Genomic DNA, 22,774 nt, shown 5'->3' on the forward strand with positions numbered 1-22,774 from the left:
TGGTAGTGGATGCTGTCACATTCATTCCACAAGAAACTTTTAAAAGCTTTATCACTGGGGAATAAGAGCTAAATTACCGTTCCACATGATGCATCACTGAGGTTTATTCCTTCACAGATAAGTATCTTTCTTCGGTTCGCACGCCTCAGGCGCGTCGCCTTTGTTTTCGAGTCGCCTTGCTTCTCCATTTTCAACCTGCAGTGATGAGTATTTGTCATGTTTGTCTCTGACATCATGAACTCAGCTGAGCTAGAGCCACAGACAGGAAGAGTTTGAGGACCTGATGACCTTCCCCTTATTGCTGATTGTTTTCCACATGATCAATGCCATGTATGAAGGCCCTGCCATCAGCAGGGTTTTCACAAGTTTAACACAACCTGGCAAATATTGACATTTTAGGAGAAAAGGAATTATTGAAGTTTCAGTTTCATAGATAAGTAGTTGTGGGAAGTCGTTTCATATCAACCGTTTTTTCTCTTTTTTCCAATCTTATCGACAAAAGAAATTCCCCGCACGACGCCGATCGAAGGGTTACGTAACCAAGATGTTGAACTATGTGTTGTCGCTTTGACATCAACAGCTTCTTCTTGCGATAGTTGAGGACGAGGCACTTCATCTTTTTTCGCTAAATCCTCCCATTCTTGGCAAAAAGCCTCCAGTTCCTGTAACTTCTCAGGCTGTTTTGCATAAACTGCACGTTTGAGATGAAAGTGGCTCAGTGATACGGAGTTCAGAAAAGCTCGATGCTTTTTTTGAGGACTTGGCCTTGTGTTTCGAATTTGACAAAAGCGTATTTTCCTCCAGTGTTTTCTGATAACTTTCTATTTCCATCTCACCATCGATTTTGACCAAGTTCCGTGTGCCTGTGTCGCTCACACGGCCTGAAGTAATTATTGATCCGCCTTCATGTTTTACAGTAGGACTGGTGTAAGGACAATTAGAGGTGTTCGTCAACAAAAGATGGCGTAATTTAAGAATCATGGTCTTAACAGTCCATGTATTGAGCTGTTTACTGTAAGTGTTCATATTATCTACAGTAGGAGTTGATAAGCGCTGTGTTAGCAACAGGAGTTGTGGCCAAAGTACAGACCTGACATGCCAATGAGCGAGAGGCAAGTTGTGGGGATTTAACAGCACCTCAGTCTTTGCATTTGAGTTTTGACAGTTTTCGGCTGCTCTTTGCTTCTGTGAGGCAAGACTTACTCTTGGAAAGAAACAGATCTTGTTTCTTTGTTTTTAAAATTCTGTGGACAAACTCTTCATCCCCTTCAGAATAGTGGAAGACTTCCCCAATAGTAAACCATGGATAACCAGAAGATTCCTGGACAACAAAACGGCGTTCCAGAAGGGAGACGGGATCAGTGAACGAAGTCAAGATTATATTGCATTTAGCGTCGTTTGATCTAGCGTCATAACCTACAGTTTTATAGGTGGTGGGGTCCACAATGTCAGGATGAAAATGAAACTTTTTGGAAGATGAAAAGATCGTTTTTGACCAAAGGATCACCAAGGGGACGGTACGCTCACCCTTCACTTTTCACTTTGTAGAAACCAGGTTCATAGGGCAAGTCAAAGGCCTGTATGACTCTGCAGTTGTGGCTCGTGTTTGAGATGGACAACAGACCTTATAAAGAGAGCCACTGGCTTCAGACTAAAAGCCTTACGTTAAGCGTGAACAAAAGGATATAGATTTCATAAGAAAGAGGAATATATCAAATCCTATTTCCGTCATGTTAGAAGTTGTAGTGGTGATGGAGGAATGCAAGTATCAGGCCGAACTGGAGAGGCAACAGTGAAGCAAAAGTCATAAAGCAGAGTCTTTGGTTCTTGAGTAATTCTATTTCATAAAAACAGAACAATCTCAAACTAACGGCGTGAGATTCATTATTGGGGCTAGAGTGTCCTCAGTCACACACAAAAAAACAAATTTTAGTTGAGATTTTTTTGTTGAATGGCACAAAATGTAAGAGTCAAATTTTGTTGTGCAGCTGCGATTGAAACAAAAAGATCAGCTTAGACATCAATATGCAAACATTTACACCTAAAAACCAGCCAAAACAATAATTAGTGCACCTTATTCCTCACAAACGATCTTACATGTACGCCTGCATAATTATTAAAGGCCTCTACTTGTAAAAGAAGTTTAATGTGTGACATCCGGCCCTGTGCTGGCACCTCTGGTGCTCTGCTCCTCCATTTTCTCCCTTGTGTTTGGCTTCAGTGCACTTGGTTTAAACAAAGATCCCCATTAGTGTCAGAGATGCTGTTTGATGCCCCCTTAACTAAGTGGGATAGTTAAACAGAAGGAAAGGCTCAGTGTATTCCCCGTCTCTCCGGAGTACAAGTGCTATTTACTGGTGCTTGCATGGTTGTGTTATGGTTTTTTTTTAAATAGTTGGTAGTTCTTGGAATGGTGAACCTTTAATCATAGGTTTTTTATGAGTGATCATTTGCTTCTGCGTGATCAGTTTTCCTGGGCAGCAGCGAGTCCAGTTATACAGGCAGCTCCCTCAGGAACTTGTCTTGATTGGTTAGGGGCTGACGGGGTGGGAGAGGCGCTCCGTCTGCTCCCAGCTGAGCCGAGTCTATTGGGAGTACAGTCTTCACAGCCTCTTCCTCATGGAAAGATGAGGTCTTCTCACCGATAACAACCCTCCTGCTCCGCGGCCGGCCACATTCAGATGTCCTTCAAACACTCCCTCCATGGATTTCTGGATCCAGAAGACATTTTTAATACTTAAAGCTAGGAACCCGGCTGAGTGAGCTCCACAACATGGTTTTCGATGATCGCCCTCCGACCGAAACCCCCGCCGGTCCTTGAAAGGATTCTACGCAAAGGAACAAGCGAGTTCAACCACACCTTGACCTCTCACTGTGCCAGGAGGAAGCTGGAATGAGCAAGGGGCCCTGAGGAGTCGGCGGAGGAGGCATGAGGCGTGGGATCGGCGAAGAGAGCAGGAATCAGCTGCTTTCCATGTGAACGTCCAGCACCATGCCAAACCTGCTGGCAGCCCAGCACAAGAGGATCAAACTTCTGCTTCCTCTACTTCTAATGGTCGTCAGCGAGCAGGTAGTGTGCCAGCGAGGCGTTTAAAACCGGATAATGACAAATAAAACACGTTAACTCTGATAGAATACATATACATTGATGTGTAAGTTTGGTTTCCTTTTGGGATATCACACTGAAAGAATAAAAATGGGTAGCAGATTGTAGAGAGAGAGGTAACTGGTCAGAAACTCAGGACTGCCTGGTCATATAATATGAGAGGAACTTTGATTTTTAACCAAACCAGGTAAAACACATCGAGGCAGAATTATAATGAATCTCATTTACACAAATAAATGTTGCCGTTCATCTTTAAGTGAGATCATTTGGTAAATGGTCTGAGTCTCAGTTTTCCCTTTGCCACTGAAATCCATCCTGATCAAACACTCCCACCTAGTGGACCAATTAAGATACTGCAGAATCAATTTATATGGCACAAAACAATGACAACGCCAGGAAAACAGAACACAGAAATGTCCCATAAAGACAAAAACGTGTTTGATCATCTGTTGGGAATTGGTAACACCTATTTATTTGAAGATGGTTGCAGATTTTTAAAACTTTTTATGTGTATGTAATATAATATGCATGTGTACAGACTTATGTCCAGGTTTTGATACAAAGATCTACTGTAAAGACCCACCGCTTTATGTGTTGAGTATTTTTTTCACCAGGATGTAACCTTTACTGATGCCAGTGAAGAAAAAACATCTAATAAGAAAATAAATTAAACTATAATAATACGAAAAAATATATATTTATATATATATTTTTTTTTTATTTGAACATTTATTTCATAACCACTTGCTAAATATTCAGTGGCATCAACACTTTACAGTAAAGTAATCATAAATATGAAAGTATATATAAAGATTTTAAATGAGTTTGCCTTTTGGTTGTTGCCTGTACATAACATATTACACAACCCGCTGGAATTAATGTCTTGTTCTTTCGCGTTTTATATATTGCTTTGATATTCACAAGTAAATGAAGATAAATTAGATGTTGGCTGCAGTAAGGTAACACTAACCTTAAAGGGTTCGATAACGTGACACGGGGCTTAATTGTGTTTCATTCTTTAACGAAATTTATTCGTTAAAGAATCAATTTTTTCCATTCCATACCTCTTTGTAAATAAAAAGGTGTAATTCTCTCTTCCCGTCAGTCGTACATTGTACCAGAGACACCCGTCTCTTCTCCTTCATGCTGACTGTCATCATCCTCGTCCTGTTTGTCGTTCTCCTCCCCATCGGTCTCCCTTTCTCCTGGCAATTATTCTTGCGGCTCATAATCCTCATCAATTCCTGGCTCGTTCCGTCTGCCCCTCTGATTCCCAAAGTGTGTGTGGAATGAGGCCGAATCAGTTCTGGGAATCAAATATCAAGATTTCTCACAAGACAATATAATAAATATATTTATTGGCTCAACGTTGCCACATGAAAATGACTTTTTCTCTTTTTTGCCTCAGAGAAAAAGTAACATTTTGTCATAATAGTAGCATATAATCATCAAAACAACAACAAAAAAGATTAAAATTGAGGATTTCTTCATATGTTAGTGTCAGAATATTTTTTTAAGACAGAGAAGGACCAGAAAATTGTTTCATTTGTGTTAAAATTAGTTTTGATTATGGCTTGGGCAAAGTTGGTAACTTATCAATATTTATTGACTTTAATTTAAAAGCTAAAAACGCTGAATAAGCACTTGATAAGTTTAGAGTTTTCATTAACCTATTGGATGTATTATTGATTATATTTTACCTCTGTACAATTCAAGTGTTTGTAGCACACGGAGAGTGAATCAAGCTGGTTTTAGCTGGTTAAAAAGTCAGACCATCTGCTTTTGACAGAGGTCAGCTGCTGACCTGGCACCTTATTCACTGCAAATGATTATCGGCTCCTTTTATTTTCATACTTCCAAACCGGGATTCTGATTAGTTTTATGTTAGTCAGGAAGACATTTGTTATTTTAGATGAGTTGGGAATATAAAACGTCGGATCAATCAATATATTCCTCCTTCATCATTACTGTCGATGCTTTCAGGGGGTTTTTGCAAGAATAATTAAAACCCCTGTCATGAGTGCACGTTATTGTTACGTTAGGAAATTGAAAATAAAAGCATATTTATTTGATTCAATTCCTCTTAAAAAGACGTTATTTTCCAATAAAACATAGAGAAACCCAACGTTTCTCTCCTTTGGCTGTGACTCTGCAGGAAGCGACGGCCTCGTTGCTCGAAAGCCTCATTTCTAAACGCACGGCGTACTGGGAAAACTGCAACAGCACCCTGGCGTCTGCTCCTTCTCCAGCAAACGGTGAGCAAACGGTGGTGATTTATGCATCTCGAACGAAATTCCTAAACATAATGTTCCCTTTCTTTTTTTAGGCAACTACTGTAAAGGAAGTTTCGACATGTTTGTGTGCTGGCCCCATTCATCTCCGGGGAACGTGTCAGTCCCCTGTCCTCCCTTCTTACCGTGGATCACAGAGGGTAACGTGTTTAACGTCTAATCACATCTGTGAGGATAAATCTGTTAAGTTTGAGTTCCCATGCTTTCTTTCACCATTGAGTCGGTTTGAACAGGTGTCGCCGTTTATCACCACGTTTTCTCCTCTGGGGGAACGAGTGTCGCCAGTGCAAATGGATGTTTGAAACTGCAAGAAATATTAAATTCAAATTTGCGTTTGCATAAGGTTGGCTCACATCCAGGGATTCCTACACCTAAAATTTATTACGCTTAAGCGTTAACACCGAAAAGAGTGCCTGGCACTGTATTTCCAACTCCTTTGTTTTTTTTTTCTTTTCAACATCTTAAACACTGTTATACCCATTAGCAGCTGAAGAGCTTGTTGAAATTTAGCGAAGGTGTTTGCCCCTCATCGCTGTCTCTCGTTGTTTCAGGCAGCGAAAGGAGGGCGTATCGGGAATGCTTGGAGAACGGCAGCTGGAGAAAGATGGAGAACTCCTCAGATCCCTGGCGAGATGATGCTGAATGTAAGGAGGACCAATACTTTAAAGACAAGGTAGTGGGATTTGTCTTTAAGAACCTTTACTCCTTCAAATTTCACTTTGTCTTAACAAAAGACTCTATAATCCCATCTCATGACAATTAGATTATTGTTAGAAAGTTGAGTCTCTTGTGTTTTGCCTCTAGGAGGACGAATTGCTGCGCCATTCCGCCCTCCGGCTCATCTCTGTTATTGGCTATTCCCTTTCGCTGCTCTCCCTCACTCTGGCCACTCTCCTCATGGGCATGCTGAGGTCAGTAGCTGTTGGAGGGTGGCTCTGGTAGCCATTAAGATAAAGTTAACATTTTCATTGGACAAGTCGGTACTTTAGCTCAACTTTGAAGGTTTGGAAGACAGCGGACTTAATCAAACACTCGGTTAGAGGTTATAGAAACACCAGCAGTCTGTCCCACCACAGTCATTTTAAAGGGAAAAGGATTTTGGCCGTTCAAAGAAGCGTGTCCATGTATGGAAGCTGTAATTTTTATCTCTGTTTTAGAGGGGCCATGCTGCCCATTCACTCGCTTCAAAACGTATGGAGAGCTACGGCAACGAGTGATTAACAAGACGATTGAGCAGATCAGTCATCACTAACAACGTTACGAACCATGAGACAGTCTTACCTGTAGCTCCTTTATTTCCATTTCCTCCTACTTTACGACCAGCGCCCTGGTTAATGCTGTTAAAGTTGCGCAGGAGGTTCCGATCAATGCTCCCGTATCTGCTTACCAGGAAGCTGCACTGCACCAGAAACTACATCCACATGAACCTGTTTGTGTCATTCATCCTGCGGGCGGCCTCCGTCATTTCGAAGGAAATCATCTTCCATCTCATGTACTCCAACCTGCCCACGAATGACCCCGGCTGGAATTCCTACTCCAGCTCTGCGGTACTCTCAGCGCTGCCTTGTTTTTCCCCTATAATCAGGTTTAGCTTCTACAACTTTTGCCTCATTCGTCCAGAGCGTACTGCTTCAGCTTGATCTTCTCCCACAACAGATTGTGCTCCTGTGCAAGTTCTCCAAAGTGTGCATGGAGTACTTTGTGGCGTGTAACTACTTCTGGCTCTTGGTGGAGGCCATTTTCCTTCACACGCTGCTCTTCACTGCGGTGCTGACCAAGAGGTGCCTGTTGAAGAAATACATCCTGCTAGGATGGGGTAAGTCGTTTTAAAGCCTCGCAGAAGCGAGGCTTTAAAAATGTTTGTCTATAGTTGTGCTATGTACAATTGGTGTCATTGGGCTCCTTAAATGGCGATAAATTGTGCGTTGTTGGAAGGTCCATTGGTTGAATACCCAAAGAGCCTTTCCGAATTTACACCCTGTTAGCCTGGAAAAACAGCATGTCTTGCTTCTGTCATGTTCCAGGGACTCCCGTCCTGTTCGTGACGCCGTGGACCGTGGTTAAGATTCTGTATGAGAATACGGGGTGAGTGATGGAACGCGTTGAGTCCAAGTTTCTCCTTGAACCAATTAACATGCTCTCCGTTCACACTCAGCGCTTCTTTCACTCTCAAGGTGCTGGTCAATCATGAACAGGTGGTTCTGGTGGATAATAAGAGGTCCGATTACTCTATCAGTGCTGGTAAGGGATGTTCCTCAGGCCACTCTGTGGTCAAGTTGACTTCAGAAACTGACATCAACTAGATTTCTGTTTGATCAAACAATGCATTCCTCAATCTGGATGGTTGCTATAAAGTAGAGTCATGTGACAATGTGGTAATGAAGATGTAGTCACCAGCATATTTGATATTTACTATTTCATTGCTAATAAAGGCGTCTTACCTGTTATGTTTGATGTCATTGGTCATCTTGACTCTAGTCCAATGCGATGCGTTAAAATGTTCCTTTAATATGTTTTTGCAGGTCATTTTCTTCATATTCATCAAAATTCTGATGCTGTTGTTGTCGAAGCTGAAAGCAGATCAGGTGAAATTCACCGACTACAGATACAGGTACTCGAGCCGCTGAAGCAAACTCTCGGACAACAAGTTTGACGTTGACATTTAGCTCCAACATGAGTAGGCTCCTGATTTAAATATGTTGGTGAAATGTTAATCCCACATCGCGAATTTAAATGTCACACCCATAAATTGTGGGCGTAAATGTCACCAAAGGAACAAAACCAGTGTACATTCTTCAGAAACTTCTTTCCTTTTCCTACTGCAGTATTTTCTACCTAGCAAAATTATAATAAATCTGATTCGATCTGTTTGCACCCTGCAGTTTGGCCAGAGCGACGTTGGTGCTGATTCCCCTGCTGGGAATCCATGAAGTGGTCTTCACAGTGCTGATAGATGAATGCATGGAGGGCAGCAGCCGCTATGCCCGGAACTTCATTAACCTCACCCTCAGTTCCTTCCAGGTAGTACAAAAACAATAATATTTGTACACAGGGTGTTCATTTTGAGTTTGTTCACCAACATCATCACGCTCTAAAATTTGTTCCATGTGTTTTTTCAGGGATTCTTGGTTGCTGTGCTGTACTGTTTTGCTAATGGAGAGGTATGGTTTTGGTCAACAGTTTTGTTCTATATGAGGAAGGAATAGTTAGTGTAATAGTACATTTATAAATCTATGCCATCACAGTTTGGTGGACACGATTATATGGAGAAAATATCAGTAATAAACAAATATTTAAAAATAAATTAGAAGACCACATTTTGTTTCACTTTGGTGTCTCCATGATAGTTGGTAAGGTTCCCACACTAAAGCTAATAATAATAATGACAGACATGAGCTCAGAACCAACCAGTTTGTAATCAACAGTCTGAAAACGGTTCTGGATTGTGATCAGTGGTTTCAGTGGAGTGCAAGGGGTAGATATATGGGAAGCCATATGCGTCATAATTCTCCCGGACATTTAAAATGTCTTGTTAGAGCTCTAAAAACTTTGAGTTAGGCTGTGAAAGCTTGTAACTTACTGCTAATGTGAGAGGGAGGGCTAGTCTCTATGGAAAAATGTCATTTGTGTAAGCACACAGCTACAAAACCGTAATCAAACTTATTACTGAGAAATCTCGCTACTTAAGTAGCAAGATACAGAAAAAGACTCGAACTTGCGGCGAATACCACGGTGTACTGTATTGTACTGACAGTTCACATGCAATGCTGTTTTCTTGTAGGTCCAAACTGAGCTGAAAAAGCGCTGGCAACTGTTTTTGTTCACAAACCATTTCAAGGTCCGGACCTGTTTTCGAGGAGCAAATCTCAAGCACCTCTGGAAGTGCACTCGACGGCAGCACAGGAAACGCTCTCGGCAGTTTGACTCCTACGGTGAAGGCGCCGCTTCGACGGCTCGCCCACACCTCCTCCAGGTGGCTGTGCAAGGGGGAAGTAGGCCTCTTGGACTAGGGCCACTTAAAGACCAGGGACTTGAGGGCTACGACTCGGCAGGGCTCGACTTTCTTACCCGGAAGAGTCTTTCCAGTAGCGATGGTGAGATGACGCTGGGGGAGACAATGGAGGAGATTTTGGAAGAGAGCCAGTTCTGAACTCAGTTGGTAAAGTCCAACCAAATTGGGGTTCAGAGAATGAATGTATTCTCCAAGTAGAATGAGCCAGCTTCAGGGGATGGGAAAACGGTTTTAGAAATGCAGTTTGTTCTACTGAGACTTGTATTACCTGTACAAAAATAAAAAGAAGTTCCGGTTTATGTGGCACGGATTTAGTTGCCTATATCTCTCTGGAGGTTGCGACAAAGACTCTAACCCTGACTTTAATCTTATGTACAAAATGGTCATGGTATCCAGCCACAAAGACTTTTACTCACAAGCCATTCGAGCCAATCACCTACTCTGACACTTACCTTAAAGTAGCTGGAATTGCCAAACCAGCAACAGACATCTGCATCACTGGTTATGATGGAAAGCTGCTCCAAACCCCAACCTCCATCGCATTTTTACCGCAAACTCGGCTCTCCGACTACCTCTGTTATCGGCTTTAAGGAGCGGCAGATCTCCAGTGCTGCCATGGTCTTTTCCAAGGTCACACAAACACAGCATGAAAAGCATCTCAGCCTTGGCTCGTGAAAAGTGCTTTTGAATCCTTGTTGTTTTCTGCAAAAATACTGATTTCAACCCAAGGAGTGGAGGAAATGAAAGCAGAACTTGGAACTTATGGCATAACTTCATGGTAATATGGAAGACAGCCTATCTGTGAAAAACGTGGCGTTCACTGGCTCCTTCTAGTGATCCACCCAAAGCCTGTCGCTGCAAACTCTCCAACTACTGCGGTCACCATCTTCTGTGAATAGAAAGACTTGTAATTTACCCTTTTTTTTCCCCTCAATTTTTGTTAATGTGAAGATAATTCACATTTTCTTGTGAATTATTTCTTTCCACATTATAACTTACGTTATCTCTTATGTGCGAAAGTATTTCACAGCCTTGTGTACTTTGGAACATTGCTGCTTTCTTTGGTACTTTTATGTCTGTGTGAAAAAACATAGAGGTTTCTCACAACCACAAGCCAAACTATTCTGCCTCCATATAATTTTAATGCAGAATGCTCCGTGAATGTAATCTGTGCGTTCTTGTGATAAAATGGACTCTAGACATTCCTTCAAATTGTGACTGTAATAGCGAACCGATGCAAAATGAAAGTGCTTTTCTTTATAATCTCCAAACCACCGTAGGGTCGGTTATTTTTAATGCAGGAAATGAAAACTTACTAGAAGCACCTCTGTAATAAGTTGATGCTTCCTGACTTTTTCTTTTTTTTTTAACAATTATTTTCTTGTGCCAATGTGTGGGTGTGTTTGCTCATTGTGAAACATGGGGTAGTGTGCAGGACAGTTTACTGAAAGAAGACCTTATTTTTGCCCTTTTTGGAGGAAATTATGGAAGAACAGGATGTGGTCGATACATTTAGCACGATGAAGATCTTAAGAAAATACCAGAATTTTAAGAGTTATTCCTTAAATTTCAAAAAGTTTACCTTTTTTAAAACGTCCTATCATTTATGAATATGGTTACAATTCTCGTAAGTTCCACAGGAACTATAAAGGGTTAGCTCAAAGTTCATTAATGAAGGTTACTTTAAGATCATTTCTCTTTAATCCCTTGTGAGCGCATAGGGAAATGAAATGTATTCTAGTGTTATAAATATTTTTATTTTGATATAATTCAAGTAGCTAAAATCTGCTTAAAAAGGAGGTGGTATACATCTTACTAGCTTGTGGACTTATTGACACAATTTGAACAAGATAAGTCGACATGTCATTTTGATAAGGGTAAGAAAATTACTCTGTTTGGTTCGCTTGTCGTCCTGGTGTTTTCTTACACTTAATCTAATCTGAAGGTGTCACAAAACACATTATATGATGCTGTATTTAAATTTTTGGGGTTTTATCTGTTGCTATTTTTTGAATATTTAAGCAAAAAATAAAAATACTTCTGTCATGTTTTTGTTGGCAAAAAAGAAACATCTTCAAAGTGCAATTTCATATAATTAGCCAAATATAATGTTAATGTCGATGGTTGTAAGCTTACGCAACAAACTTTCCTGTCTCTCACAAACGTTATAGCAGTATTAATCTCTTTTTATACCGATTTTGGTGATTTATTGTGTAAACTGTGATATGGCAGGCCAGTGAAATACATCCAAATGTCACGTCATCTGGATTGCAGTGTGCATATAAATACAATGTATTTGTCTTTTAAATGTGAATAATACTGGGGTCTAAAGTATATGTAGCAGGCTTTAACTTGCTTTGTATTCAGGCGATGCTTCAGTGGTTACTGTACATACTGAACGATGAAATGTTTGTGCATATGAACACCCTGTGATGTACGTGCACAAATAAAAACAGGTGAATTGTCATGAATCACTGCGTTTTGCTTTCCTTCTGTTTCTTAGTTTTTTTGGGGGGAATTGTAGGGAACTGCAAAGAATTGACAAAAACTGTGTGTGTCCGTGTTGCCCACACACAGCCTCCCCTTGGGCTTAGGTGAGGCTCTTATATTTAATAGAAGTTGCTGGGAGCCATGCAAACGCAAATCAACTATTATTCTTACTGTCATTTGTGTTGCAGCTCACCCATTTTTCCTCCTGTGCATCGCCCAGGTCTGTTTACCAGTTTCAGGACATCTCAAGGTCCTCTATCACCATCTAGAGGCCGGATGAGTAAACTTCTGCTTTCTGTTTTTTGCTTATTTTTTTTTAAAGATCTCTTTTATATGCTGTTTCATGGTGATGTATATTTTAAAATTTCAAAAACATTCTTATTTCTAACATATCAAAAGATTTCTTAATTTGAATTTTTTACGTTTTTGGAATAAAAAAGCCCGAAGGCGGCACCATGAAGTCACTAATCCCAGACATTTTCAGTGCCTCTCAGAATTTCAATCGGAACGCACCGGTTCTTTTATCGCATTTGAAATATTTTGCATCATATTTAAAACTGAAGGGACGTTTATTTCTAAGCTGCTACATCATTTCTCACATCTCAACGTTTGCCAGGGCAAAAAGACAGTGTGGTTGTCACAATGAAATACGAACAAGATTAGTTGACATATAAAAAAAAAATAAAAAAAAACATTCCTTTTGTTTCTGCTATTAGAACAACATAAACTAAAGCCCCTAACACTTATATATCAAAGAACAGTCCTGTTAGTGTCTTACAGCACTCTGGTAAATTACAGTTGGAAGGGTTTTAAAAAAGAAATACAGATGTTTTTGGGATCCTCGTTTAATCTAATAAGATACAATAATATGGTGAGAGTTTTGGACAAGGATGAAAAGGGTAAAAAAAAATGCATGAATGAAAGGAGTAATTCTAAATCTGAGCAGGAACCATCTGGTGACTCTCATGTGACGACTGTAGACCTTTAAGAGCCAACATGTGGACTTAAAGCGTGTAACCAGTGTGGAAATGTTGTTAGGAACGGGCTTTCTGGCACACGGGGCTAAAAAGCCAGCCAGCAGGAAAGGTTTGTTGTGAGCAGAGGTTGGTGACCGGAGCGGGTTCCTCTCTGGGCTTCGTGACCTTCTCGAACAAAACGTCGTCAACTATTAAACATGGGGCATAACGACGACACAAACGGCCAACGGGCTGCGTTTTGAATAAACCTAGGGTGTTTTGTTAGCTTGTTTGTTTTGGGTTCGCCCATTTAACGTGACAGAGAAGACCAGGCTAAAATATCACACAATGTGCAAAACTAATAATCGTAACTCCCATCATTTTCATATCACTTCACAATTATGCCACAGATGAGGTGCAGCAAATCCACAAAGAAGACGTGGAGTGGAGCATGTAACATTTCCACGGCACTGTGTCTGCGATGCAATGGCAAAATGATGCGATTCAAAGTCAAAGGTGACATGAGAGGGAATAAACATCAGCTGTGAAGTCAGGATTGTGAAATATAAAACCATGATTGTGAATTTCTCAGTTCAAAAGTTTCTGATTTATAATTTACTATAACACATGTAGTTGTCAACAAAAATATTTCTCTAATGTCACATTTAGAAAATAGTTATTATGGTGATAAGGTCAAAGTAATTTTCAAAATTAAATTATTATGGTCATGACACTGAAAGACTTAATTATGTTTTGACCCTCATAATCAGAAAACAGTGTATCGGCTTGTTTTTCTTTCATGTGGTGGAAAATGTTTCCTCTGCAGAAAAACCACGGAGGAAAAATTTGGAACAACGATTCCTTTACTGCTCGGTTACAACCCTTATGCGGTTCGCCGCGCTTCGGTCACGTTCGGCTCCAGGTTTGACGCTCGCGCGGCCATGTGAGTCGTGTTTACGCCCTGAAACGAGCCAATCACGGGCCGCCTGAGTCAGGGCGGGGGCGGCCGGCTGCAACTCCTCTCTGCTCGGCTTCAGCGGTTGTTCTCCATCCTCCACCTCCTGCCAAACATGGCGGAATCCTCCGGGAGCGACAAGAAAGCGGAGCGCGTCGGATACATCACCCGAGTCCAGAGTTTCAGCGCCTGCCACCGGCTCCACAGGTACCCGAGCCGCTGCCGCGGTGTCTGAGGGAACAGGGCGGAGGAGGAGCCCACAGTGGACACGTAATGGCGGTTAAAGTCACAGAATAGAAGGGATTTGGATGAAACGAGACCGCGGGTTAAACCGAGAGGCGATAGAACATGCGGGAAATCCCGTGTAATTACACAGAAACTCGCGATGCTTTGGCTGCGACCGCACAAGTCGGAGTGTTTCAAAATGCGAAGTTTATATAAAATAGGGGAAAAAAAACTATGGAGGAGTTTATGCTTTCACTACTTTAGAGAAAACGCAGGTAGGAACAAGTCTTTCCGGATAAACATGCCAAGCTTTAATGATGCGTTTAGGTGCAGTCAATAGCGTCGTAAAACATAAACCCTCTTCAGGAAATTATTACAGAAACCCTTTGCCATTAAACAAAAGCAAATATGTTAATATTGTTTTGCTAGCTATTTTTAATAGACATTTTATATTAATTTTTGTTATTGTTCGCAACAGTTTAATTTTATATTTATAGTATTAAAATAATTTATCTTTTACATGTATTAGGCATATAAATACATCTTCATCAATTGTATCATTCCAATTTCTTTTCAAAAATTGATTTTGTTCAAAATAACTATTATTAGTCATGTAAAAATACTATTATTGATTTCATTTGTATTATTTGACTTAAATGATCACCTTTAACCTTTTTAAATTGGCTCCATTTTTTTATGAAGCATGGTTCTAAATCAAGTATAAATCTATTGAGTTGTAATATACTGAATGTTCTTAAATGCAACATACGTCAATAACCCCTTGCCACATTTTTACTTGTTTGAGCTGCACTAATAGGGTACACAATCTTTAACCCCTTCCCATAAAAACTGGAAAAGCAACAACAACAACAAAAATCTGACTCCAGGAGTTTTAATTTATATATTCTCCACAACCTCTTCTAGTCTTCACCTGAGTGACGAGGAGAATAAAGAAGTCTACGGAAAGTGCAACAATCCCTACGGTCATGGACACAACTACAAGGGTTTGTCCTGCTGCTACATAAACCAAATATAGCCTCAAATAAAGCATAGTATTTGTTTCTACCGATTCACCTGAGCGCTCTCATTTCACTCCACAGTGGAGGTGACTGTACGTGGAAAAGTGAGTATCGCACAAATGCTTTTGACAAAAGGTCGTATTTCCACTGAAGGAACAAACGTGCAATCACAACCCCTTAGCTAAAAACGTGATATGTGACACGTGTTCACAGATTGATCCCGTCACTGGCATGGTCATGAATCTGACCGACCTGAAGAAGTGTATTGAGGTAAGGACACTGTTACCACAACTTTGGACCGTCAAACAAGGAACTTCCATTCAGCTCTTAAATCTTATCCTTGTTCCCTGTAAACCTTTCTCTGGTTCTAAATTTTTTATTGTGTTTTTGCTGTTGTACGGACATCTGGCTGACTGTTCATCCAACAGGAAGTCATCATGATTCCTCTGGACCACAAAAACCTGGATAAGGACGTTCCGTACTTTGCCAGCGTTGTGAGGTCTGTAACCTTCCGAGATCGTCTCTCTTGACTGCAGATATTCGCACGTTTCACCAGATGTTTCTCCTCTCATTCACCAGCACCACGGAAAACCTGGCCGTTTACATCTGGGACAACATGGTGAAGGCTCTTCCCGCCAGCCTGCTCTTTGAGATCCGGATTCACGAGACGGATAAGAACATCATAGTATACCGAGGAGAGTAAGCTTTAAGTCAGTTCTGATTCGGTTCCTCACCTGATGAGAGGCTCAAATCATGTGATTCTAAGTACGTTTGGCAAACTATGAAGGTTTTTCCATTTAATTTTATCCTTAATTGTCGTTGAATGACCAGAGCCGCACACCGCTTAGACAGTGAGAATCAGCTTTATGTGTAATTTTAAAGTTTCATTTACTATTTTATGATTGTTGGTGTTATTGTGACGCACTTTTATCCGCTGCTGTTGTTTTTAAATGTGCTGTATAAATAAAGTCGACGTTCAGTTGAGCTTTTTACCCTGTTTAGTGCCGAACACAGCGAGAGAAAGCTCAGGACGGTGCGGGTCATTTCCTACTTTTCTAGTCATTTTTATTTCTTAAATAGTTGATTCTTAAACAGTTTTTTTTCAATTTATTTTATTTCTTACACAAACGTGACTTTATGTGCCCATTCGTGAGTTTAACCACTTGTTATGTTGGATTCTCGATAAGCAAATACGCCCTCATGTACAAATAAACATTAATGTGGTTACATTTTTGATCATCTACTTCCTTTACTCTTGCAAAATAAGTAAAAAGCTTGGTAAAAAGCTGTTAAGTTGAAGCAGACGTTAAAAAGCACATTAATCAAGAATGTATTTAAGTTGAACTTTTAGTGCAATAATATTTTACTGGATAATGCAATAATATTTTACTGGATAATGCTTCCAAATACTATGAACAATAAATCACACAAGAATGTCTTTTTTTTCTTGCAAAAAAATATAAACATAAAAAAGGCTTGAGGAGTAAACGCTGGCTTATATTAACCGTACATTATAATATGTGCTGGCAGAACTTTTGAAATTAAGAGTTATTTATTTGTATATTTGATGAACAATGAGCAATTGAAGTGTTAGTTTATAAATCCACTGATTTTCAGCTTTTACTCCCTTTTGATCAAAAGTTTCCCTTAGTCCTGTTGATGGGTCAAAGCGCAAAGGATGATGGGAGACGGGATGGACTGGGATTTAACTTCAGACATGCACTGTGTGAATAAAGCTAGCTTGACTAATAATACCCCTCAGCCTAATGCATTTATTTAATTTTTTATGGTTATCATTACCTAAAAAGTTAACATGAACTGTGCTGAGACTTTTAACCTTTAGGCGGCGCCAAATCATTTCAGAGAAGCACGACTTTGCTGTCAGTGAGGGAAAAATCAATGAGATTTGTAATGCAAGGAGATTTCAACTATCAGAAAAAGCAAAACTGCACCGTTAATATTTCTGTTTCTCATCAAACGTCCCAGCGGGTTCCACATAAATTCCGCCGTGCGGAAATGTTTCCCTGTGAGATCACGCTGCGTTAGGGGTTTAGTGATTCTTCTGCATTAACGGGAGGGACTCATCTGTCACGCTGACACAACACACGCCATGCCATTTTTTACAATTCATCACACAGCGTTCAGCGCGGAATGTCATCTCGGTGGAGTTGGAAGAGCTACAATGACAAATCACAGTGTTAATATAGGTGGAGGGTTACTCTATTCAGCTTTTCTGTCATGTCAAATGTTTGTTTTTTTCCTCCCACTCCCCCAAATTGGGTTAAAATCCTTCTGCGTCCCTTTCCCCTATTTATATTATCATAGGAAATTCAGACAACTTTTGTGAAGTACAACAGAAGATCAGGAGGAATCATTTCTAAGCTTTCAACACATATCACATGATAGTTATCTTGTAAAGTTCAAAGCGGATTAGGGTTAGGGTCAGGGTTAGTGTAAACACTGCTTTTGTGTACACTTATTGACCATTCTTAAAGAAGTACCTTGAAGTGTGTGCTTAAGTGGTTAAATTAGCAGTGAAAGATATTAGTCTTTTAAATATATTTTTGCTGCATCTCAATTGTGCAGGAGATTTAAGACTAGTGTGTCAACAGGTTGTTTAAGCACTGGGTGGAGACCCTGCCAGGAAACGACCCCACAGGGGTCACTTCCTGTTGTATGGCAGCTGAAACATCGTCATGACAGTCTCAGAGTAAACGATTTGTAATTTGATGTCGCTGGGATCAACCATTACAGTTTTGAAGCGCGTCGAGCCATTTCAACATCCCGCAAAGCAAGTTCAGACAGTGAAATATATTTATATTTTTATTCCACCCTGTTTCATTGCATCCTGTGAAATTTGGAATTTTATTTATTTATTCATTTGCTTTTGTTTAATTCACATATACTTAACATTTGTGGAAGTACATTTTAAGTATACTAAGTATTAAGTACATTTTAAGTATACTAAGTATTAAGTTTACTACCTAGGTATTTTACTACCTTTTAGTGTACTAAAAGCATTCTTGCACCAATTTTGACATGACTTTAAACATCCTTAAATAGAATTGTACCAAAAATACACTTTTAAGAAATATATTGAATAGAAGTAGATTTTAAGTGAACAAAATATGTATTTGCTGAAGTGTAAATATATACTTCCGCAAGTGTATATTTAAAAGATATTTTAAATATCTTTAAAATATGTGTTTTAAAGATATTTAAGATATCTTTGAACATGTTTTAAAATATGTGCTTGAAATAGAATTTTCTTAAAATTCATATAACGCTTACTTTAAATGATTAATTTCAGTATGTTTTAAATTACATCTCAGTGTATTCTTTAGGCTAATAAAGTATGTCATTTTAGGTTTTTTACTATTTTTGTTAGAATGTCAAAGAATAAAGAAAATGACTGTCCTTATGGAATGTTGTTTAAATAATGTGTCATTACGTCAAAATGTCAAACATTGACGGTGTAGTGACAGCGGTTCTACAACAAAAACAATACTTGTCCTAAACAAAAAATGTAGCAAGTGTCTTCAGTTTTACATCTCTCGGAATATGAACCATTGTTTTCAGTTTTTTAACTAAAACACGGAAGCTGTCTTCACCCGATCCATTTTCAGATGTATGACGTAAGATCCGTTAGTGAACTGCAGCAGGCCCAGTTCACACTCCGGACCGATGGTGGCGGTATTGCACTGTCAGTTTGTTTGAAACGCGCCATAACAAGAAGAAAAGCCATGGAGCGAGAGAAGACAACCGACGCTGTTCAAATTCGCCATTTTTACTGGCATAATATTGAATTAAAAGTAGAGACGGCCTTGATAGTTTTGGTAAATTCAAGCCGGTGATGTCCTAGTCTGAGTTAGACGACACCACAGGACAAGAACCGATGGAAATGAAATGTGGGTCACGAATGGCCTAAGGCAGCTAACGTGTTGCTAGCTGGTGGGAAGTTTGCTTCCAAATGCTAATTATCTTTGTTTAATTATGAAGATTGGAGTGAAAATATAATTATAATGAAATTGTGTAATTTAAAAAAAATAATCACATAGGAAAAATAAAAATTTGTTCCATTTAGGGGTCCCTTTAGTGGCCCCGGGGCCCAAAGCACCCGGTTTAGTTTCCTTATGCCTTGGGTCGACCCTGCAGAGCCCTCTTCCTTTTTTCAGCTGCTCTTATAATTGTGAAGATTGAGCTACCAGCTCCAACCTTTTAATTAATCAAATTCCATAAACATGCGTCACGCTCAGGCAGACAACCTCCGTCGGACAAGCCGGAGCAAGACGGCAGGAGAACCGCTTCCTGCCTGAAATGCCCCTTTTTGTCGGTTCTTTATCTCCGGTTTAGATTCCAGAACCGTGGAGCTGATCCCAGACCGCAGAGTCTTCTTACAGCGGTGGGCTGATGCGCCACAAATCACAGTGTTAATTATACACTGGCAGAAACACGATGGCTGACTGCTATCAACACATAAAAGCCACTCATTATCTTGATGCCTCATGGAAAAAGATTTTTTGACGTCCTTTTATGAGCCAGAATTATTAGTTTAATGATTATTTGCCTCCGTCCCTCAGCAGGAGCAGTTGGCTTTTCAGTTTCATCTGTTTGGTTTCAAATGATGTCCGCTGACGGTCCATGTGTGCGGTGTGTTGATTACAATTCCAGTCTTCTCTTAAAGACTGGACTGCAAAACATAAGACCCATAAAGATGGATCCGTTAAATCTGGAATGCGCTCGTAAAAAACCAAACGATCTGTGAAGAAGAAATCACAGACTGATACGATGAGTGTATTTTTTCTCCTTGAGGTCATCAGTTGTTGGGAAACTGGTGTTATCTTCAGGTGGGAGGCTGTAGGAATTGTACCTTTTCCAAATAATAATTCTCCAAAGGTCTCAGTTGTTTTACTGCACTTGACATTTTAAGTATTTACCTATCTGCCCTCAAAAATAACCTTTTTTCTTTTTTTTTTTTTTTTAGGTAAAATTTAAACCAATTAAGTACTATACCAGAGAGTCCAACCAGCTCTGCAAATGTTGCACTGAGTTCAAGAACTTACAAAAAAGTAGGTGTTAAATTATTACCGTTCCTGGGAACGGTCCAATATGAAGAATATGAAGACATCTGACTCAAACTGACTGAAGTGCAGCACATTTCCCTTGTGCAGGAAGCTCTGCACAACCTAACTTGTGCACAACTTAGCGCTCCAGGCAGCATGAGCCTCTGCGATCTGATCCCATCAAAAAATAAGCCTGTAAAAAGTTTCCACTGTCTGCCTCATTAAAACCTTCGGCATCCTGAAGACGAAACAAGATCAATAACCCCTCCTGTCGTCCCCTCCCATCTTTTCCAAGGCAAACACATCACCAGGAAGATTTTTTTTTCTCCAATCCTCCCTGCAGCCAGCGGATGCCAGCCACAGATCTTTAGTGAATAGATGAGTGACAGATGTATTGGCACATCAAGCGAGACAAGCAGATAAATTAGGCCCAATGGGAGGGATTATACCCTCATTATTTGATGTAACCTTTGTAAGACCTGCTAATCCCCGTGAATAACAGCTGCTCAGAGTTTGACGAAAACACAGATTTGCAAACAGAGTTTTCATACTTTTTGATCGTGTACAGTTTCTCTCTTTGAAGAAGTTTAAAGACCAGAGACCACTCCAAAATCAGGACGTGGACTACAGCGCTGGACCTTCAGATTGAATACAACCACACCTAGGTCTGGGTTGTCACAATAATCAATAAATCAATTAATTGCAATATAAATTAAAAGTCAACAATTTCCATTGGCGTGATTTATCTAGGTTTTTGTCTCTTTCCAGCAAAAACTGGATTATAAAAGTCTTCAGTTAGGTACTTTGGTCTACAACTAGCTCTTTTTTAAGGACAATTTTGTCTGCAAAGACTTCATTTTATTAGTTATTTTGTTCATTTATTTTGGATGCTGCAACAAATGTGCAAGTGTCACGATCACGGCAGAAATAGCTCAACAAAGGCGTGAACTGAAAAAGAAAAATCTTTACTTCTACATTTTGTGAAGAAGGAAGTTGTGCTCTGTGTCTTCTGCAGAGGTTTACGTGTCACTTCCTGTAGTGGTTCTTGGTGCATCGCCCCCACAGGCGAGGAGGGTAACAGGTTGTTCACACTGCAGTGTGAAAGTGACCCACACCAGCTGAAAATGGAACACGTTGCATAATCGCGCCCCGATCGAGGCGAGACGACTAAATTATCAGGTGTAAAATTCTGTTTTTCCCAGGGACTCTCACAGAAAAACACTTGGGACAAACCAGCGGTGTCTGTAGAGGAATGCGCTGCTCAGAAAAAGATAAAGACACCAACTTTATGTTTCAGATTTCTCAGGGGAGAAGAAGAAACACATTGTTGCGGTGGAGGCTGACAATTTGTCTCCGTGTGTTTCCCTGCTGTCACAAGGTGGTTTGGCTTCAGGCAGGGAGACGGGAAGAGATGTCCCTGCATGTGTGTGTGTGTATACAGAGGGAGTTGTGTGTGTGTGTGTGTATACGGAGGGAGTTGTGTGTGTGTGGAGGGGGGTGGGGGTGCGGGTTGACACCTCCCTCCATCTCTCCATTCCTTCCACACACCCTCCCTCTCAGGGTCAGGTAGCAGGCACGGCGCACCCCCCTCACTCACACACACACACACACACACACACTCCCACTGACTTGACGCAGCCTCCAGGGAGTACACACGTGCTCCACTCCCCTCCCTGGACCGTACTTAGGCGAAGACAGCATGGGAGGCCGCGAGCCGTGAGGATGGAAAAGAGAGTGTGTGTGATCCAGACCGACTTCCACCAGTACAGACCCACAGTAGGCCTGCACAGCAGACCCCTGGCACATGTAAGGAACCTGCTGTTACTCCTCTGACTGCGTGCTCTATTGGCTTTTGTCTTCCTGTAATCTTCTCGATCTATTCATCATCTCTTTTTTTTTGGCTCACTGTTTAATTTTCGCCTCTGTCAGGGATTATTTTCACTGAGCTCTAAGAGCCTGTTGAACGGGCGGCTCCTCCTCTCAGGATGCCCCACGCCTTCGCAGAATTGGGTTTCTCTCATCAGCAGGGGGCGATAGTGTGTGAGGTTAATTCTGAAGGGTTTTTCATTTCTAGATTATAGTAAATCCCTCATTGTAAATCCATTTTAAGCCATTTCTAATGTCTTTTCTGTTTCTCTGTTGTTTCTCTTTTTCACACCCACACATGTTTTACACACAAACCGCAAAGGAATGCAAACATTAGCAGCATGAGGGTCCCTGAAGGCACTACCTTTGCATATTGGATTAACTGGAAACCAGATTTGAGGTTTAGATGAGAAATCCCTCGGACCTTGAAGCAGGTTGTCGGTTTTTCAATACTAACATTTCTGTGCGTTTTGCTGACGGACATGCGTATAACGCGCAACTGATGACCCCAACATGTTTTCTGACTTTCATGAGGCAGAAGCAACTCATAACACAACTAATCCCGGCAGTAAGCCATGATGACTTTCCTAACCCCTATCCAAATTAAGCTTGTACTGTTGCTGCAAATTTCACGCAAACCACTTTTGGTCTTAAGAGTTTTTATTTTCAGCAATAGCTTCTCATCTTTCATATGAAGATAGAAATGTTGAAATTAAGGAACATTATTGAGTTGATTGGATGAGTCTTGCCTTACCTGTTTCATCATCCTCATGTGACATTGCTGATCATGA

The 22,774-nt window shown here is 40.5% G+C and overlaps 3 protein-coding genes across 3 annotated transcripts in view; all 3 read left to right on the forward strand.

The window, feature by feature from the left end:
* The first annotated feature begins 2,626 nt into the window (after positions 1–2,626).
* Positions 2,627–11,880, forward strand: LOC129377615 (glucagon-like peptide 2 receptor). Its single transcript, XM_055057703.1, has 13 exons — positions 2,627–3,070; positions 5,262–5,361; positions 5,433–5,537; positions 5,949–6,070; positions 6,202–6,308; positions 6,788–6,944; positions 7,054–7,213; positions 7,422–7,482; positions 7,572–7,638; positions 7,920–8,008; positions 8,280–8,418; positions 8,517–8,558; positions 9,179–11,880. Exons 1-13 carry the CDS (start codon positions 2,993–2,995, stop codon positions 9,545–9,547), a joined length of 1,596 nt encoding a protein of 531 aa, XP_054913678.1. The 5' UTR covers positions 2,627–2,992; the 3' UTR covers positions 9,548–11,880.
* A 1,943-nt stretch (positions 11,881–13,823) lies between these two features.
* Positions 13,824–16,283, forward strand: pts (6-pyruvoyltetrahydropterin synthase). Its single transcript, XM_055057561.1, has 6 exons — positions 13,824–14,017; positions 14,960–15,039; positions 15,136–15,158; positions 15,268–15,324; positions 15,483–15,553; positions 15,634–16,283. The coding sequence occupies exons 1-6, from the start codon at positions 13,926–13,928 to the stop codon at positions 15,755–15,757; spliced, it is 447 nt and encodes a 148-aa protein (XP_054913536.1). The 5' UTR covers positions 13,824–13,925; the 3' UTR covers positions 15,758–16,283.
* Positions 16,284–21,748: 5,465 nt separating this feature from the next.
* LOC129377460 (myosin-16) overlaps positions 21,749–22,774 on the forward strand; it is a 43,035-nt gene continuing 42,009 nt past the window's right edge. The window contains exon 1 of the mRNA XM_055057412.1: positions 21,749–21,923. Coding sequence (XP_054913387.1) covers positions 21,840–21,923 — 84 coding nt within the window. The 5' untranslated portion in view covers positions 21,749–21,839. The remainder of the gene's footprint in view (positions 21,924–22,774) is intronic.

Source organism: Poeciliopsis prolifica, unplaced genomic scaffold, assembly GCF_027474105.1.
Source record: "Poeciliopsis prolifica strain line A6 unplaced genomic scaffold, Auburn_PproV2 SCAFFOLD048, whole genome shotgun sequence".
NCBI lineage: Eukaryota > Metazoa > Chordata > Actinopteri > Cyprinodontiformes > Poeciliidae > Poeciliopsis > Poeciliopsis prolifica.